This window comes from Carcharodon carcharias, chromosome 8 (assembly GCF_017639515.1).
Source record: "Carcharodon carcharias isolate sCarCar2 chromosome 8, sCarCar2.pri, whole genome shotgun sequence".
NCBI lineage: Eukaryota > Metazoa > Chordata > Chondrichthyes > Lamniformes > Lamnidae > Carcharodon > Carcharodon carcharias.
Window position 1 is genome coordinate 156,899,624 of NC_054474.1, and position 20,507 is coordinate 156,920,130.

General features: G+C 41.8%; 1 protein-coding gene across 1 annotated transcript in view; it reads right to left on the minus strand.

Moving 5' to 3' along the window:
* ccdc180 (coiled-coil domain containing 180) overlaps positions 1–20,507 on the minus strand; it is a 151,068-nt gene that overhangs the window by 39,930 nt on the left and 90,631 nt on the right. The window contains exons 22-28 of the mRNA XM_041194471.1: positions 20,304–20,479; positions 19,420–19,600; positions 16,543–16,689; positions 13,203–13,347; positions 9,237–9,353; positions 5,117–5,215; positions 940–1,026 (exon numbers count right to left, since the gene is read on the minus strand). Coding sequence (XP_041050405.1) covers positions 940–1,026; positions 5,117–5,215; positions 9,237–9,353; positions 13,203–13,347; positions 16,543–16,689; positions 19,420–19,600; positions 20,304–20,479 — 952 coding nt within the window. The remainder of the gene's footprint in view (positions 1–939; positions 1,027–5,116; positions 5,216–9,236; positions 9,354–13,202; positions 13,348–16,542; positions 16,690–19,419; positions 19,601–20,303; positions 20,480–20,507) is intronic.

The window sequence follows — 20,507 nt, forward strand, 5'->3', positions numbered from 1 at the left end:
ACCACATGAACTCTTAAACTCCCTCCCACTCTGCTATGGAAACCAAAACTGCAGAACATGACTGCTTTTTGCAGCCTAAGACTTTTCTGGTTTGACTGGATGACTGATTCAAATTGCATCTTCTCCCAGCCTAGAGCTATTTCCAAGAGAGCTTCCTCACATAGCCAATAGCCCACAGGTACTGCTCCAGCTAACAACTCCAGCTATGTTAAGCTTTCCATAGTAACTCTAAAACATCTTTTTCCCCTTTCATCTGAGATTCCATTGTTCTCACACCTCTTTGAAACTCAAATCCTTCAAAACATAAAATCTTTCATGTTTCTAGTTTACCTCAGCTTTCAAGTCAATAAAATGTAATATACCCTCTTCTATTTACCCATGGAACTCCTGCAAGATGCAAGCATGTTTCCTTGGCACCTCTGACTTCCCTTTGATATTCAAACAAACTCTCAACTTATCTAAAAATGCAAATGTTAGATCCAACCTATTTACTCATGCCTCAAACCTAACGCCTCCATCCTTTCATATTTTAAACATCCCAGACAACCTGTCTTCTAGTAACTTTTCACCAGCTTAATTAAGTCATTTACGCATGCATGCACACACACACACAGCTTTCTTTATAGACTAACACAATATTCTCCAAAAAATATATTTAAAAAATAGCATCCGTTCTCACAGGTTGCAAAAAATAGTGCAAAATACCTTTCCAGATGCTACTTGTAAAGGCTAGATCACGTCTTTACTCCAGTTTCATTTCATATGTTCACAACCTAACAGCACAAGCTGAAGAATGAACATGGGGCCTTTTTGTCCTCAGCCTCAGTATCACTCAAACCATGGAATTTACCTAATGAGTTGTCAAGCAGTGTAATTTTGGGATTTGTTTTTAGTAAAAGCACACACACAAACACACACATACACCCAGTTTCCACTTACCACTAAGCACTTGAGATAGGTAGCCCTCTTCTCCATAAGGTCTCGGATAATTTTGGCAAAATTATACAGCTCCTCAGGCAACACAACCTGGGGGAGGGGTAATCACACTTATATTACTTATAGTAGCAGATATCACACAGACTAAGCCTATTTTCATTGTCTCTGCTTTAGAATGCTAATAAAAGGCATAGTCCTGAATTTTCATAAAGAAGGAGAGCCTCTCAGTTGTTATAAAAATGGTGGGGGAGGCTTGAATCAGAAATCTGGCCCCCAGGCATGGCACCTACCATTTTCACAGGGAAAGGAATGGGAGCAGGTTCTAAGTTGCACATCTATGGTTCACAGAGGCAAACTGCATATTTTAAAGTGCAGCTGCTTCAGGCTGATCTGATTTTCATTAGTGGGATGTCCAAACAAGTTGTGCACTTTAGACCTGGTAGGAGGAAGTCTAAAGCTGCTGGAGTTCTTTGGAGAGGTAGGGTACCTTTTTTGATATGGCCCCAGGACATCTTTGGGAGAGGCAAGGCACTCTTTGGGATTGTTAAAATTAGACATGAATGTGTGTTAAAAAGCGCACAAACTGAATGAAACTGTCAAGCTTATTGAAAATGTCAAGTTCATTGGAACTGTCAAGAGAGCTGTCAAAAGGAACTGTCAAAAGGAGCTATCAAATGGAACTGTCAAAAGGAAGGGTCAACAGAGCTGGCAAAGGGAGCTTTAAAGCTGTCAAGGCATTTAAAATTCCTTAAATATTTGTAACAACTGTTTATACTGTTAACAAAAAAAATCAATGCTTGCTATATCACTGTCAGTTGATATAAGCCTGCAGGTTATCATTACAGGATTAGTGCTGCATGAATGATTTCACAACCTTTCATTATCACAGGGGTGCCTGTCAGTTTGACTCACAGCTCCGAGTGGTTATAAACTCTTTGAAGTGACACTAAGAATTATAATGCTTATTTTTAAGGGATTAAAGGAAGTTAAATGCAGTAAATGGAATTTTTTATCAATGAGAATTTTGAAATAGTGAATTCATTAATAGACAATTAAGACCTTTTATTAATTGCAGCATAGGTCTTGAGATTTGCCCATGGTGGATTATGGGGTGAGCTGGCATAGTAGGCGTAAGGACAAAGGGAGGGGAGCATGGGTTGGCATGAGTTGGCGTTAAGTTGGCATAGGGGTTATAAAGGGGTGGGCAGAGAGGCATAAGTTGGCATTGGGGTATGAAAGGGCTTGGAGGCTGGGTAGAGAGGCATAGGTTGGCATGGAGGGTATGAAGAGCCATGGAGGGTAGGTGGGGATCATGGGCGGGACATGGGGAGTGTATGAGGGGGTGAGTGCTAGAAGGCTGTTCTTTGCTTTATAGTTTCTTTTCATTGCTTCGACAATGCACCTGTGCACCAAAGCAGGCCTTCCGCCCAGCCTGCCACCATCTGGCAGACTCCGGACACTCTTCCAGGGTCAACCGCCGCAACTCCCATAAAACCTGGCCCCTCCACCAGAATGAAAATCCAAAAGTCCAGGGCACGTTTTTCCTGATTGAGTTTATAGAGCCAGGAATTGTCCTGACTCTATGCTCCTGACCTGGATGCGAAAATTCATACCATAGTTGTCTTACCAGTCTTGCTTTTTCTGTTCTGATAAAATTCTATCCAAAACGTTAAATTTTTTTTCACTCAAATGCATACAGCTTGTATTTGTTATTTTAATGAGATTTCCAATATATGCAGTTTACTGCTTATCTTTAAATAATGCAGTTGCACAACTAATTTGCTTTCAGAAGTCATCATCATGTTGGTCTTCTATTCAGTATAGCAGACAGTATGAGAGGAGATACTGCTGTCATTCTGTATTCTATTCCCTTCTTTTCTTAAAGCTGCTGACTCATGCCAGAGTCAGGTTTGGCTAATCTTCATGCCTTGGCCTGGAGAATGAGCGCTGAGCAACTATTTTACTGCAGCGTGGCTGCCAGCTGAGACCAACTGTGCCTTTATCCATGTGTGCACTTTTTCAATAGGCATCAGTGGACGGTGACCAGGAGCAAGAACTCTAGCTACATTCCCTGTTTTAAAATCTATTTTATTCCAGGGATCGTGAGACTGATTATGAACACCATCACTATTATGTCAGTGGGCATCAGACAATTCACATTCACAGGACTGCTGTGTTAGCCACACAGGCCAGGGATCAAAGCTGGGATCTTTCTGCTCTGTCTTGCTAATGCAGTTGATTTCCTAATGTGTAAGTATGATGTGATCACATGCATGTGGAATATTTTCACACTGCATTTAAGCATGATACCATGAGTTTGGTTATAGCATCCAAATGATCAAAAACTCAGGTGTATAAATGATGCAAAATTACATTAAAACCATAGAAAAATGAGTATTGTTTGGATGATTATTAATTCATTCTGCATTCTTTTGGTTAAAAAAGGGCTTTGAAATGTGACTTTTTTGAATAGGGAAAACATTTCCACAGAATTTCCCCTTCTCCCATCACACTTGGCTGAGAAGTAGATGAACAGGGTATTTTTTGAGCAGTCCTTTGTTCACCTTAGCTGTCAATGGGCAAGTGGGAACTTCCAAACAGGGACTAAGAGATATCAAAGCACTGGTTATCTCTGAACACCCACTTATAACTCAAAGTCACTGGCACATGAGATATATACAGGACATGTGAGAACATTTACAAGCAAAACAAGAATTGGGAACAAAATAAATGTTACTTCTTCATCCATTTTAAAATGACCAAGAATTTCAAACTGGAGGAATATAGGTAGTTACTGTAAGCAGAATGTAATGACTATCATTTGCCAGCATTTCTATGCTACTGCTTTGTCATATGTTATGTTAGTAATTAACAGATATGCTCCAAATTTAATGGTTATTTTGGATGAGTTCAAAAGTTGTGAATTATCACAAAAACTAAGGGAAAAATCTAAATAAGGGGCAATACCAAGAGTGGAAAAGATTACAGAAAGAATGAAATGTATCGAGAAGTAGTGATCAGGTGATGTCAGCCTTGGATTTTAAAACAATCTAGAATGTAAGAAGAAGGGAAGGTGGTAGTAAGGAATTCATAATTTTGAAATGCAGGGATAAACAAGCTGCAAGAAGAGATGGTACGGAGAATGTTGAGTGTAGGAAGGCTTGCAGTTTACAAGGAGGAGACTGAGGGTGAGAGAAGCAATGGTTATGGTATGTGGATAAAAGGCAAATAAAATAGAAAGACTGCAATGGCAAAAACAAGACATTGGAGAATACAGAAATGAGGGAAGGATTGTCTATCAGACAGCAAGCTTTTTCCCTTTTATATCTTGTTCACGAGAGTGTGAGAGAGGCTGCAAGAGCTTCCCCAGAAAACTAGCAAACATCTCTTTTGAGCATTTCTATTGTGTTTTTCATGCACCAGCTTGAAGCATACTTGACTGAGAATTTTTTTTTTTAATTTGAGAAACCTCAGTGAAAGATCAAGATCCATAACACAGGACATCTTAAATGTGTCAGAATATGTAGGAGAAAAGTTGCGTAGTGATTAAATGTTGCCAAACTTTGGTTATAAAAGCCTGGTGCTCATAGGAGGTAAGAAAGTGGTTATAGGGCGTAGACTAGAAAGGGGGTGGATGGATTATGTTTTTTAAATAGCAAAGACACAGAATAGATACCCAATTCGGCCTCTGTTAGCTGAGCTCTATAGTGTAAATGACACAAGAAACAGACAGCTTTTGTTACTCACATGGGTTTATAAAAATGCTGCTGCATTAAGGTAGAAGGGTTTCAGCAAACTATGTACAGGATTTGGTGCTCTGGATTTGCATTCAGTGTCTCTACATTGTACAGTGAAGTAATATTTCAAAGGCTGGTTCCCTACCTTGAATGTAAAAAGGTAAAACTGTCCATGAAGGTTGCTCTCTCCTGCAACTACATCAATGATGCACAAAGTGCAAAACTGCAGTAGAACATCATAAGATGTTCCTATCAGAAGTGCCTATCAGAAGCAATAGTCATACTATTCCAGGCTATCCAGGAAAATCCAGACATATTGTGGTGATAAAAAGGGGAAAAAGGTGTTCAGTATAAAGTAGAGGGGGAAAAAAATCATATATTGGTCTGTAAACAGGGAGTAGTTTTACAAAAGAAGAGCTAATTCCAGTAGAAATTCAACTCACCTCTTTGTCCAAATTGGATTGGGCACATGCATCTATTTTCCTTTCAAACTGCTCAAGGTGGGAACTTATATTCAGCGTTTGTCTGTTGCTGAGGACCACCTGCAATGTAGCCTTATTAATTAAAAATTTCTCACAACGACCATAAAGGTCAGCAGGGTAGATTATGAAGCTCTTTTAAAGCTATTATCTGGAAAATTATGCAAAATGCAGATTGGGCATTCTGCTTTCTAAGCCCAACACACATCGCCATTGTACACTAAATTGCAAAGTTAACTCTTATGAGCTTTACTGCTATTAATTACAAAGCATAATATTCTTCCTCTAGCATTCCACAAATATTTATATGTTATTTAAAGTCATACACTCCTCCAAGCACTTGTCACAACTTCTGTCATGTTATCTTAATAATTATCTTAATAATTAATAATTAGTCGTTTGGTAGTACAGAATTTGAGTATTGTTGAAGTTTTTCGTCTTGCACTCATCAGGACAATTCGCAAGAATACCAAATTGTAAAGGGAACAACAATTTATACTGCATGAGAATAGAATGCTGATTGGTTGGTAAGTGGACTCTGATTGGTAGAGGTGTTAACTGCCAAGCTTTGTTTAAATGCAAACCAGGCAGGTTGACTCTGATTGGTCAAGGCATTTTCCTGGAAAATGAACAAGGGAATGGCTATTGTCTATTTTGTTTAGTTGAAAAAGATGCAATGTGTGTACACGTTCTTTCTGTCTGCAAATGACTGGGCCCTGTGTATTAATATATGTAGATTCTAGCATGTGTAAGTGAGCCATACTGCGAGCCCAACTGATAATCTTAAATTGGTAAATTGGAGTACACTCAGAATTGTTTAGCAAATGTTGTCCAATCACAGAATCATATCTAATTTTGGACACTATATTTTGAGTTTGGTAAGCACGGCCTGATTGGATATGGTCAGTACTTTGCCTGCTGCAAACAACCGAAGGGACATGATTTTGATACGATCCAGCAATTTTTGGGACATACTGCCAACATACCTAGCATCACACCGGCACTGAAATTCATATGCTACATTACTCATTTGTGTGATAAACAGAATGTCTTTTTGGCTTGACGACAGCATACTGTTAGTGGCGAATACCATTCATGTTGTTACTGCATAGTAGCAGAGTGAAACAGCTAGCTTCACCTCTTGCTCAGGTTTTTGAGATACCTTACCATTCAGGGCTAATCTGAGGCAGACTGGGCACTTTTCATGGCTGAAAGTGGCAGCCTTAGGCCCATTCATGAGTTTACTGAAAAAAGAGACATTTTTTGCTGAAGCTTTTCACCTTGCTCTCATCAGGACAATTCACAAGAAGATACCAATGTCAGGGGAAACAACGTATTTACACTGTATGAGAAGAGAGTACTGATTGGTAGGCAAGTGGACTCTGATTGGTAGAGGCATTGCCATCGAGAATGCACCAGTTGATGGTGACTGACAGCTAGCTGCCAAGCATTATTTGAAATTTAAACTAGGCAGCTTGACTTTGATTGATCAAACATTGTCCTGGGGAATGAACCAGCGAATGGTTGTCGCTTATTTTGTTTAGCTGAAACAGGCACAATGTGTGTACGTGTTCTTTCTGTCTGCAAAGAGCACACCCTTGTGTATTAATATATGTAGCTTCCAGTACATGCAAATACACCACACTGAGAGACCCAGTGGGCCCTGTGTTTTGAGTTGGGTACGATCCGTACCTTGCCCGTTGCAAACAATGGAAGGGACATGCTGCTTCATGTGATCCGCCAGTCTTTGGGATGTACAACCTACATAGCTAGCATCATACAGGTACTGAAATTCATGCTGTATATCGCGCAAACTCATGAACGGGTAGATTGTACCCAATCAGCCCTTGCTTGCAAAACTCAAAACACAGTGTCCAACATTAGATGTGATTCTGTGATTGGACAACATTTGCTAAATAATCCACAGTGTGCTAAGACTTAGGGGAAGGTGGCGGCAAAGTGCTATTGTCACTGGGCTAGTATTCCAGAGGCCCAGGGTAATGCTCTGGGGACCTTAGTTCAAACCACACCACAGCAGATGGTGAAATTTGAATTTAATAAAGGTCTGGAATTAAAAGTCTGATGATGTCACAAAGCTATTAATGTATATAATAATGTTGGAAATAATTTTTCTTTTAAAATAGAGGTTTAGTCTGTGGGTGTGTCTTAATTGGATTAAAGCCAGCTAGTCTGGGTGCTTTGATGTATACTAGTTTTGAGATGTAAGAGAGATAGAGTGCATTTGCATTTTTTGAATACAGCATTCAAGAAGGCGAGTGAAATCTGGCACCTAGCTAGCAGAGACCAAGCAACATGTTTATATCACTAATAAAATTGGTACAATGAAAGGGGTTTTATTGTTAGAAGAGGCTGGTGATACAATGAGAATTTACATTCAATGAGCTGTGCTGAGTATAAGGATAGCAGTTTTGTGTGTGCGGGGCAAGAGGTAATGTAAAATCAAAGCAGCAGTAAGTCTCCAACTGACTCCACAGAAACCAAAGTGAAAGGAACCTCATTTTGAATTCATAAGGTGAAAATAGTTTGCCTGGTGTCTGCTTAAAAATCTATGGGTTGCTGTTGCCTTAATGGAGATTAGTTTAGGAATTTGTTAAAAGTTATTATAGTAATAATTTGTAGCCATGTATATGTATTTAACTTGTGTAAATTAATCAAATGTTTCATTTAGTTTAATACAAAAACTCTCGAAAACTGGTGGTCTGATTCCTGAATTTAGAGTTGCATCTCAAACATACCATTTAAAATATAGGTTACGACAGTTGTTTAAAGTTTCCTTCTGGGATTTTTAAAGAACTCAGCTTTACCAAAAGGCTATCTCATAACAGATGATGACCACAAAACCATTGCTAATTGTAGTAAAAACCCATCTGGTTCACTAATGTCCATTAGGGAATGAAATCTGCTGTCCTTACCTGGTCTGGCCTACATGTGATTCCAGACCCACAGCAGTATGATTGACTCTTAAATGCTCTCTGAACAAGGGCAATTAGGGATGTGGGCAATAAATTCTGGCCTAGCCAGAATATCCCATGAATGAATAAAAAAGAAGTTAAGCTGACAATCAACTATTGTCAATTGGGTTTGCAGTGTACTTTAAGCTACATATATTAATACATTCAGATTGAATAAACATGTACACACATTGTTTGAGCTAAACAAAATAAGGGTCAGCCATTCACTGGCTCATTCCCCAGGGCAATGTCTTGACCAATCAGAGTCAAGCTGCCTGGTTTAAATTTCAAACAATGCTTAGCAGTTAATTGCCAGTCACCCTCAACTGATGCATCCTCCATGGCAATGCCTCTAACAATCAGAGTCCACTTGTCAACCAATCAGCACTCTCTTCTCATAGAGTATAAATATGTTGTTTCCTCTGATATTGGTATTTTCTTGCAAAATGTCCTGGTGAGCACAAGACAAAAAGCTTCAACAAAAAATGTCCCTTTTTTCAACAATGTTCAAGTTCTGTACTACCAAACGACTATTCATGAATTTGTGAAATATACAGCAAGCAATGATCTGATCAGAGTAGCCATGTAGGATTAGCATCAGGAGCATCTGATGCTGATGTAACTGTGATGCAATGTTACATGACTAAGAGACATCTGGCAGGAAGCAGGAGTACTACCTTGTGTGGTGTACTAAAATGCATAAAGATCTATAAATAAACAAGAATGGTTTTCATTAATAACGGTCTATGGTATCATTCTTAGGGTAACAGGCAAACTTTAAAGAAACTTTATCAAGACCCCAAACCAAGATGAAAAAAGCTCTGAAAAAGAGTCATACAGACTCCAAATGTTAACTCTGTTTCTTTCTCCCCAGATGCTGCCAGGCCTGCTTAGATTTTTCCAGCATTTTCTGTTTTTATTTCAGATTTCCAACACCCGCAGTATTTTGCTTTTGTCCTAGACAGTACTGCTCACCAAGTAATCAGGGAAGCTATTTTTTTTTTATTTCTGCATTCCTCAAGTAAAATTTATTGGCACAGGAAGACTATTTAAATTTGGTTTTCACAACATCCCCACTTAACCAGCCCATTGACTCAGAAAGCTTCTCTTACCACAGTTTTAATTCTTGTTTGAGTGTTTGTCAGAAATCGCTTAATTTTCTCAATGAACATCAAATCCAATGTGTAACGCATAAATTTGTCTTCAACTTCTTTGATCACCCCAGTGGACTTTTTGAAAGAATAAATAAAAGTAACATATTCAACACCATATTGTGATTCACTTGCCAAGAATGAGTGATTATCTACAGGGAGCATAACGATAAAGTAGACCTGTCCAGAGTTATAGGGAAGAATTTTCTGTCGGGGTGGAAGTTCAGGAGCAGGCGCGCCACCAATCGGCGCCCCCAATCAGGCGCGCGCTACCATTTTACGTGAACACACCGCCATTTTAGGTGGGCGGGCCAATTAAGGCCCATCCAGCGTGACGTCCACCAGGAAGCGCTATACGCTCCCTGTGCGGGTGAGGGGGGGGAGATTCCCTAAGCCGAGAGTGCGCTTTTTCATGCATGCGCGCAAAAGAGCACTCATCTCCCTGAGGCTAGGTGCTGCCATGGGGAGATCAGTGCCAAATTTAAAAATGGTACATGTAGAGAAATGAAACTTCCCTGACATGTCCTCTCATGTGACACTGTCACATGAGTTGGGACATGTCCATCGCTTATAAGTAAACTTTTATTAAATTTTTGGAAACCTACATGAAATCTCATCCCACCCGTGGATGAGGTTTCATGCTTTTTCTGAAGCCCACCACAGCTCCCGGCCTGCCTGCCAACCTTAAGGTTGGACAGGCAGGTCCATTAACCAGTCTAATTACTTTTTAAATGGCCTCAATTGGCCATTGACAGGTTGGCGGGCGCACAGCTGATTCAGCTGTGCCCCCGCCGGCCTGAAAATTGAAATGACACGGGAAGACGTCAGGAGTTCTACCCGAAATCATCCCGCATCATTTTATGTGTCGGTGAGCGGGCTTCCCCCCCCCCCCCCCCCCCCCCCCCCCCCCCCCAGCTTGCCGACTTCAATATCCTGTCCATAGTGTTAAAAGGGGATATGCAGACAAACTCACCTTTCTCTTTCAGATGCTGACAGGCCTGCTGTGCGTTTCCAGCATTTATGATTTTTCCTTTTATCTCTACTGCTTGATTGACATCTGGCGCAGTACATGCCCACACACAAGCAATAGCCTAGGCATCCCATGTACGCATTGGAAGTATGCAGAGTGGGCAGGTTGCAATGCTAGTATTAGTGAGAGGCAGCATGGTTTTGTGAAGGGGAGGTCGTGTCTCACTAACTTGATCGAGTTTTTCGAGGAAGTGACAAAGATGATCGACGATGGAAGGGCAGTGGATGTTATATACATGGGTTTTAGTAAGGCCTTTGACAAGGTCCCTCATGGCAGACTAGTACAGAAGGTACAGTCTCACGGGATCAGAGGTGAGCTGGCAAGATGGATACAGAATTGGCTTGGTCATAGAAGACAGTGGAAGGGTGCTTTTCTGAATTGAGAGCTGTGACTAGTGGTGTTCCGCAGGGATCAGTGCTGGGACCTTTGCTGTTTGTAGTATACATAAATGATTTGGAAGAAAATGTAACTGGAATAATTAGTAAGTTTGCAGATGACACTAAGGTTGGAGGAGTCGCAGATAGTGAAGAGGATTGTCAAAGGATACAATGGGATATAGATCGGTTGAAGACTTGGGCGGGGAAATGACAGATGGAGTTTAATCCGGACAAATGCGAGGTAATGCATTTTGGAAGGTCTAATACAGGCAGGAATTATACAGTAAATGGCAGAACCCTTAAGTCCATCGACGGGCAGATGGTATACAGGTTCACAGGTCACTGAAAGTGGCAACGCATGTGGATAAGATAGTCAGGAAGGCATATGGCATGCTTGCCTTCATTGGCAGGGGTATTGAGTATGAAAGCTGGGAAGTCATGCTGCAGCTGTATAGAACCTTAGTTAAGCCACACTTGGAATATTGCGTGCAATTCTGGTCACCACATTACCAGAAGGATATGGAGGCATTGGAGAGTGTGCAGAGGAGGTTTACCAGGATACTGCCTGGTCTGGAGGTTATTGGCTTGAGGAGAGGTTGCAGAAACACGGATTGTTCTCACTAGATTGAGGGGCGACTTGACAGAAGTTTACAAAATTATTAGTGGCATGGACAGAGTAGATAGTCAGAAGCTTTTTCCCAGGGTGGAAGAGTCAATTACTAGGGGACATAGATTTAAGGTGAGAAGAGAAAACTATAGAGGAGATGTGTGTGGCAAGTTTTTTTACACGGAGGGTAGTGTCTGGAATTCGTTGCCAGAGGAGATGGTGGAAGCAAGTACAATAGTGGTGTTTAAGAGGCAGCTTGACAAATACATGAATTGGATGGGAATAGAGGGATACGGACCCCGGAAGTGCAAAATGTTTTAGTTGACGGGCAACATGATCGGCGCTGGCTTGGAGGGCCGAGGGTCTGTTCCTGTGCTGTACTTTTCTTTGTTCTCTTTTCCTTGTTCTAGTCAGCGTCTAATGCTGATTTGATACTAGACCTGCTATTTTGATACTCACTGTTTCAGTTAATGCCTTCTCAAACAAAGCTGACCATACATTCAACTGCATGAGGGACGTCTCCCACCAGTGCTATTTAAAGGCATCATTGTCCAACTTGCAGGTGTGTTGCTTTTGACTATCTACTTGTTATTCCAAGGTTAATGGATGTATTTTGCTTTTGGATGAGTTGATTCAGCACGGACTGGTGCTAAACTTTTGGAAGATGTTATATGCCTTTGAAAGGCTTCGGAGTACACCATTTACTCCCAATCATGAAGATTATAGTTACATTCCCCTTAGGTGACAACATAAGAGAGAAATAGAGCAGAGGCAGCAGAGATGACAAGTTGCCTTCAGAGTGAAGAGGATGGCTCTCAGCAGAAGGCATTTACCACCTCTGGGCTTCAAGGAACACTTCTAAACCAGGGGAAGTGTGTGAGGCTAGTCAGGGTGCTGGCAGGATTTGGCATGTAAGGATGCATTCACTGCCTTGATCACACATGGAGGTCATCAAATTTCTTGCAGCACTGCAGCAATTAGTGCTATAGTTAAGGGTATCTGGCATAGCAAGAGCTAATGTGGAACTGGGAAGCAGTACTGTCCACAGTGTGATGTAAAGAGACACATGACCTGAGATTAGAGTTAGTTGTGGGCTGGAAGAGACTGCGTAGAAGCAAGCATGGAGTGAGCTCAAAGCTTGGGCTATACCATGTATATATATATACACACAGTTATGTGTAATCAATAAAAACTTAATGCTCAACCATACAAGACTTAGAACCTGTTCATGAGACCTACAACATAAACATGATGGCAGTGGGCAGACTGTTGGCATTAATTGCTCCCACTGACCTTCCCATTTATTCTTTTCCCTCTCCCCACCCCTGTCCCTGCCTCTGTTACTTGCTTAAAACCTATTACATTGTTAACAATTTCAGCTCTGATGAAAGGTCATTGACCTGAATTGTCAACTCTATTTCTCTCTCCACTGATGTTGCCTGACCTGCTGAGTATTTACAGCATTTTCTGTTTTTATTTCAGCTGTCTATCATTCTTGGCTTAAGCACTCTACAGGTGGGATTTTCCGGCCCCGCCCACCACCGGGATCGTCTGGTCCTGCCAAAAGTCAGTAGGCTTTTGGCAGGCCCACTGCATCCCCTGCAGTGGGTCCCACAAAGGCGGGGCCAGAAAATCCCGGCCTACGTATTATGGTTTTAGGGCAGTTCTATCATGTCAATATCCAAAGCAAATAAATATTGGCTGAGGCAAGTTGTTGAACTATGCTTCCTTTGAAGTGAACTGTAAGCTGTAAATTGTAAAAACTTTCAGCCATTTCATAAATGCATCCACATTAAGGCATGCTAAAGCCTTGGCAACTGACTGGACGAAGGTAAAATAAGCCTTATTTTGAGGCCAATTTCATTTTGAATAAACTAAAAATAATGACATCTTACTTAATATTCAGTATGTACCTGTTCTAAGGACAAAGCCTCCATTACTTCTAAATCAACCATAATTGTCCCTTCTGTCTTGGCAATGTTGGTGGCTGTCTGCTCCACTTGCTGATTGTATACTGCAATTTCCTGTGGTGTATAGTTACCACCATTTGCAAATAACCTAAAAGTCAGGGCATTACACAAGAACACAAGATTTTTAGGAACAGGAAAAAGGCTCAACAACTTTTGCTAGATCAATCCTACCTTCCCAACTTCTAAAGGTATCACTTAATAATTCTCTAATTGCCCGTATACCGCCTTATATTGTATTTTTCAAAGACCCTCATGAGAAGCTTTATGCCACAAATCTGTTACCAATTATACCCCTACTTTTAAATTTATGCACCATAACATTCGAATCCTTTCAACCCTTCTCCCTGTCATAAGATTAAATGGCCACTTCTGCAGCTTCTCCTCGTTATCCAGGTACCTAATTCCAGCCATCAACTTAACTGCCCTTCCCTGGACCATTTCCAAAGCCTGGATGTCCTTCTCATAATATGGTAACAGCCCCAGAATTGTACATGGTACTCTAGGAGGGACCAGATCAGCTGACTGTGGAAAGGATTTTGCTTGATTATCTAACTATAATGTCCAAGGTCCTATTTGAATTCTTTACTGCTACTGCGCACCATACTGATCTATCCACCAGTATCCCCAAATCTCTCTGCAATGTCATGTCTTGGAGGATATTAACAGTTGGCTTACATTGTCTTTGAAGCAATGAGATATGAGGGGAAACTTTTTCACGCAGCGAGTGGTTGGGATCTGGATTGCACTGCCTGAGAGTGTGGTGGAGGCAGGTTCAATTGTGGCTTTCACAGGGGAACTGGATTCTTACCTGAAAAAGGAAGAATGTGCAAGGCTCTGGGGAGAAGGATGGGGAGTGGCAGTAGGTAAATTGCTCCTTTGGAGAGCCAGCACAGAGCGATGGGACAAATGGTCTTCTTCTTCCGTGATTCTGTGACTGCTTATTACTCTTTTCCAATCTCATGATTTTGCATTTGTTCACATTAAATTATATCTACCTAGATAACTTTTTAAAATTGTTATGATCTTAGACCAGGCCCTTAAGTTTTTGATAAGATCTGGTTAGGGACCACTAACATTTTGTTTAAAATAGACAAAGTTTGAGATTCAAGACATTTGCTAAGTGAATAAAGCCACAAGATTCCATGGGTTTTGAACAAACAAAATAAACTTTACTATCCAAGGTCAAAAAGATGAAACAATTTACAATATCTATCTTAAGCTCTAATGTTCAGAGTTAATATGAGGTACATGTGAATTAAGACTGCATTTACTGCCAACGTCATGTACGCGCAGTAATATACTGATGGTAGACCCAGGCTATCCATTTTTATAGAGGGCAAAGTGCAGCAGGATGCATGTGTGGCCACTATCTTTTAAGGGGCCATGTGCAGCAAGGCTCACTCACAGTCATCACTGTCCCTGGCAGCAAGAGGAGAGAATGTTGTGAATTTCTATCTTGGACTGACAATGTTGAATTTTGGAAACTCCTTTTACAGGGGGTTAGAAAGGAAGGATTTGTAGATGGGAAAGTAAAATTTTTTCCTAGTTGGCTATTTTACTGCAGTTATGTTGGTCAGTGTTTCTAAATGCTGTCACGCTATCCCAGTAATGTAAGTGAATTGTAGGTTGCTGTAAGTGTTAGACCATATTGCGTCTCCTCACTCTTCTCCCTTCTGCCACTCTGAGTTCCAGGCTCCAGGCTCCAGCAGTGAAGTCATTGCATTTCTGCGCATGGGCAGACCAATGCACCTGAGTAGATGGGTATTGGTGGCCATCCTGCATGGCCTTATTGCATTGGCAGGAGACACAGTGGTGAATTAACAGGCAAACCAGGTCAAACACATCACACTGTACAATACATAGCAAATGCGACCAAGACAGATCCCACAGATTTCTCAGCACCCAGATGTCAGTAAACACTGAGTCAACCAATCTCATTGAAACTCTGCCTTCCTTACGAGGGACTCTAAACTTTTCACTTTTGAAGATCGAGCCTCTGAACTCCCTCAAAGCTGCTCCAATTCAGACTGCCTCAATGACTGGACACCTCCTAGGGTTTCAATCATGTGTTTTGAGACACCATTCCCCTGGATTTCAGAGTCTGCACTCCAACCTCTACTTACTGGTACAATTTCAGCTGTTTAGCAGCCAGCTAGCTTCACTGGGCCAGATTTCACCAAGCTTCAATCTCCTCAGTGACACCAAGCTATGAATGGCTCCTCAAGTTTCTTAGAAACATAGAAACATAGAAAATAGGAGCAGGTGTAGGTCATTTGGCCCTTCGAGCCTGTTCTGCCATTCAGTACAATCATGGCTGATCCTCTACCTCAACGCCCTTACCCCTAGATGCCTTTGGAATCCAGAAATCTATTTCCTTCTTAAATATATTCAGTGACATGGCCTCCACAGCCTTCCGTGGTAGAGAATTCCATAGGTTCACTACCCTCTGAGTGAAAAAGTTTCTCCTCATCTCAGTCCTAAATGGTCTTTGCAGTGAGTCCAAACTCTTTCCAGCATGGAGCCAGTGACTTTCTGCCGCATTCTCAGCTCCCCAGGACTTCTCTTGTGCCCTAACTGCACCGAGGTATCAAATGGCTCCCAGGACTTCTTCTGAGCCCTGACTGTACAGAGCCAGCTAACAGCAACACTTTTGCTGCCCGGAGCCTGCTAACAGCAGCGCACTTTTGGTATGATCTTTTCCCCTGCTACAGGACACTCACCCCCCAAGCAAACACACAGATAAATTGAAACTTAGATCTTTCTTAAGCTTCACCCATCTCCATGACAAAGTAGCCTTCGAGGGTTCACTAAATGCTTTTAATTTAATTGTAGCTCTATCTCCCAAAATAAAACAACTCTCTGGACTGCATTTCTTTGCAATATGGCCCCAACCTTTTAAATGTAATAGTCTTTAAGCTGCTTTTGTTGCATTTATCACATTTTCTACAGTTAAGCTTTAATCTTCCCATAGCTAAAATTACTTCTACAATATTACTATATGAACTAGGTATTTAGAACAAAATATACATTAAACAGTGAATACATTTCAAAAATACCCTTCAAAAGTGATTGCGCAAAACACATTTTGCATAGGAACCTTAGGCCACTAGACAAAGCTGACTTTTGGCCAAGCAGTCTAAGGTAGATTTGAACCCAGATACTTCAGGTGGAAGTTACATCTCTAATCCATTGGTCTCTAAGCTGTAACCCATTATTAACTGGAATTTTACACATCCCCCTTGATTTACCTAAAGCTTAGAGTTCTTGATAAAGCCATTGGTACCTGAATGATGTGATAAATTGTTTGTTGCCATCTTGTAATTGTGCTAGAGATTTATCCAACATATTCTGAAAGTTGCGAAGGAATTTGTTGACAGAATCCATGTATTTTCCCTGCCTGCTATTAAGGGAGTTCAGCAAAGTAACCAGCCTGGGATAAAGCAAAAAATTAGAATGAAAACAATTTATAGGGTAATAAACAAAGCAGAAGAACAACACCGTGACCTTTATGGTGGGAAGGACAAGAGCATGAACATCATGGGGACATCGTCAGCCTCCAAGTCACACACCATCCTGACTTGAACATGTATTGCTGTTCCTAAATTGTTGCTCAGTTAAGATCCTGAATGCCTCACCTAACACCATCATAGGAGCTTCAGCACTATATGGACTACAGTGATACAAAAAAGCTGATCATTACCATCCCAAGGCAATTTAGGAACTGGAAACTAATGCGGTCTTGTCACATCTGAGACAAGCTTAAAAAAAACACAACTTTAAAAATGTAAATCTTTACTTGATAAACAATAACATTGGTTATATTACATAATAATACTTTTTGTTGAAGTGTGTATCAGCTCCATTTTTAGTGAACATTTTGTTGTGGACCACCGTCAAAAAATGTATTGTTGCTGAGGATAATTCTCTTGGAAATGTTCTAACTTGCTGTATTATGGAGAATGAATCATAGGGGATGGTCCTCTATATGTGATACCCATATGATATCCATTATGTTACCCTCTCCCCACAACCCCTTCCCACCAGCATCACTGCCCCCCCACCACCTACCCAGCCACCACTGCCTACCAGTTTCAGGTGTGCTCTCTGAGTGGAGACTGGGCACTTCTCTAAGGGTAGGGTCAGCTGGTTCATAGTAGCGTTCATGTACCTGGGTCAGAAGTTTGTGATTTCCAAAGGCGTGAGCCTATAATCTAGGCTGCCAGTTTAACGCAGCACTAAAGAAATAATGCACTGTTGGTGGTGCCATTGGCCCTCTCAAGGTAAATGAGGGTCAAGATCGCAAAAGCATCATGCAAAAAGGAGCAGAGAAGTTGTCCTGTGTCATTTGACATCAAGGCACCCTGGCAAAACTGGAGTCAATGGGAATCAGGGGGAAAACTCTCCGCTGATTGGAATCATGCCTAGCACAAAGGAAGATAGTTGTGGTTGTTGGAGGTCAATCATCTTGGTTCCAGGACATCACTGCAGGAGTTTCTCAGGGTAGTGTCCTCGGCCTAACCATCTTCAGCTGCTTCATCAGTGACCTTCCTTCTATCGTATGGTCAGAAGTGGGAATGTTCTCGGATGATTGCACAATGTTCAGCACCATTTGCAACTCCTCAGATTCTGAAGCGGTCCATTTCCAAATGCAGCAAGACCTGTACAATATCCAGGCTTGGGCTGACAGATGGCAAGTAACATTCGCGTCACACAAGTGCCAGGCAATGACCATCTCCAACAAGAGAGAATATAACCATCACCCCTTGACATTCAATGGCATTACCATCACTGAATCCCTCACTATCAACATCCTGGCAGTTACCATTGACAAAACACTGATCTGGACCAGCCATATAAATATTGTGGCTACAAGAACAGGTCAGGGGCTAGGGATCCTGTGGCAAGTAACTCACCTCCTGATTCCCAAAGCTTATCCACCATCTACAAGGCACAAGTCAGGTGTGTGATGGAATACTCTGCACTTGCCTGGATGAGTGCAGCTCAAACAACACTTAAGAAGTCTGACACCATCCAGGACAAAGCAGCCAGCTTGATTGGCACCCCACCCACAAACATTCATGCCCTCCACCACCAACGCACAGTAGCAGCAACGTGTGCCATCTACAAGATGCACTGCAGGAACTCACCAAGCCTCGTCAGACAGCACTTTCCAAACCCTTGACCACGATCATCTAGAAGGACAAGGGCAGCAGACAGATGGGAACACCACTACCTGGAAGTTCCCCTTCAAGCTGCACACCATCCTGACTTGGAAATATATTGCTGTTCCTTCACTGTCGCTGGGTCAAAATCCTGGAACTCCCTCCCTAACAGCACTGTGGGTGTATCTACACCACACGGACTGCAACGGTTCAAGAAGGAAGCTCACCACCACCTTCTCAAGGACAATTAGGGATGGGTAATAAATGCTGGCCTAGCTAGCGATGCTCACTTCCCATGAATGAATAAAAAAAAATGATCACTCCACTTCTCTGGGCCAACATTTATCGGTCAACCAACAAAAACAGATTATCTAACTGCTTGTGGTCTTATAACCTATGGAATTCATTGCCACAGAAGGCTGTGGAGGCCAGGTCATTGAGTGTATTTAGGACCAAGATAGGTTCTTTATCTCGTGTGCTGTTTGGAGACCTTGCTGTTGGCAAATTGATCATCACATTTGCCTACATTACAATCTTCCTTCTAAAACCTTCAAGCTTTTAAGGTCTAAGCTCAGTGCCAACTATCTCTTATTATCAGGATGTTGGCACCACTGTTTGGCTGGCAGCTCTCGAGGGCGGGACTTCCTCCCACTGAAGGGCCGAAGCCCCACAATCAGCTGGTTTTCCCTGCCCCCAGAGTGTTATGGCTGCAGGCGGGCTTTTTTACAGCATGTCAGCTGCTGGCTAACTTTCCTTCAAGTGGGGGGTGAGGGGTGGGGGGCAGTGGGTGCGGTGAACAGTCCCCCCAACCCCACCCCCCCTGAAAAAATGTAGCACAGTATGAGCTTCTGGCCTCGATTTGACCCTGGTGTCAGGGACTCCAAGACCATGGGGAAAATCCTGACTCAGGTCTGCACATCTCCATATAACATCAGGCAGTGCATATATCCATGAAGCCAAGGGAAGCTCTTTACATTCACCTTATGAACATGATTTACCTGTCGGATTTATTTCCAGTTTTGAAGATTTCCTCCATGCTATGTATGCTGTTACGGAAGTTCAAGGTGGCTTTGCAGTGCTCTGATTGGAGTGTTTTAAAATCTTTTTTCATTTTTTTCAAAGCCTCATCCACTCCTTTACAGTGACGCTCCACTTTCTCCCTGTGCAGGCGCAGTTCCACTGTGAGACAAGGTCAATGGTCATTTTTACAAAGCAGGAAAGACAAAGTGGGGGAATTTCCTCAGGGGTTGTCTCATCCAGCTGCTATAACTTTGGCAGAAGAGCGACAACCATGCAGTAAAAGATGGATATGGTAATAGTTGGTTCTTGCACATTAGCCATGCAACTACCAAAAGGAATAAGCTATCTGTACCGAGGGTTAACTGTATTATGGGCTACCAAAAATGGGGAAAAAATTACTTTGGCGGTTGCCTGGTAAGGCCCAAGAAGTTATGAAATTTGTACATGGTTTCACAAGCACTGGCAGCCTTTTCTACCACTGCTGACCATTTATTTGGCATGAGGTTAGACAGTACATATTGATATGCTTTTTGACTGTGGGTGGCATCTCAGGTAAGCCCAAGCCTGTCCTCACCAGACATCCACAACTATATTCCAGCAAGAGTCACTGAAAAATGATAAGGAGCAAATCATTTGTCAATTATTTTCTCCCCCCCTAACCCAGGCACTTTGGGACTAATTGTAGCTTGCTTATTGCAACTCTGGTTGTGATCAAAGCTAGGATCTTGCAGATATGTATGACGCAAAATAAAACCAGGTGGTACATTCACCAATTGAGACATGGGGGGATGGGGAGTGGGTGGGAAGAGCTAACTGGATGCTTTCAGTCTATATATGCTTTTGAAACAGCACTGGAACTTACCAGCTCTGACATGGAGTACATCCATCTTAATGCGTTTCTCTCTGGGCTTATGCAGGTGCATTCGTAGCTCCAACTCTGCTTTAAACTCTTTCTTCTTGATCACAGAAATAATCCTGGCATTTTCCATGGCTTTATCATACCAATCCTCTAGGAGTTCAAAGAAATTCACGCGGATCCTGTATAGATGAAGAGTCATATGGTTTG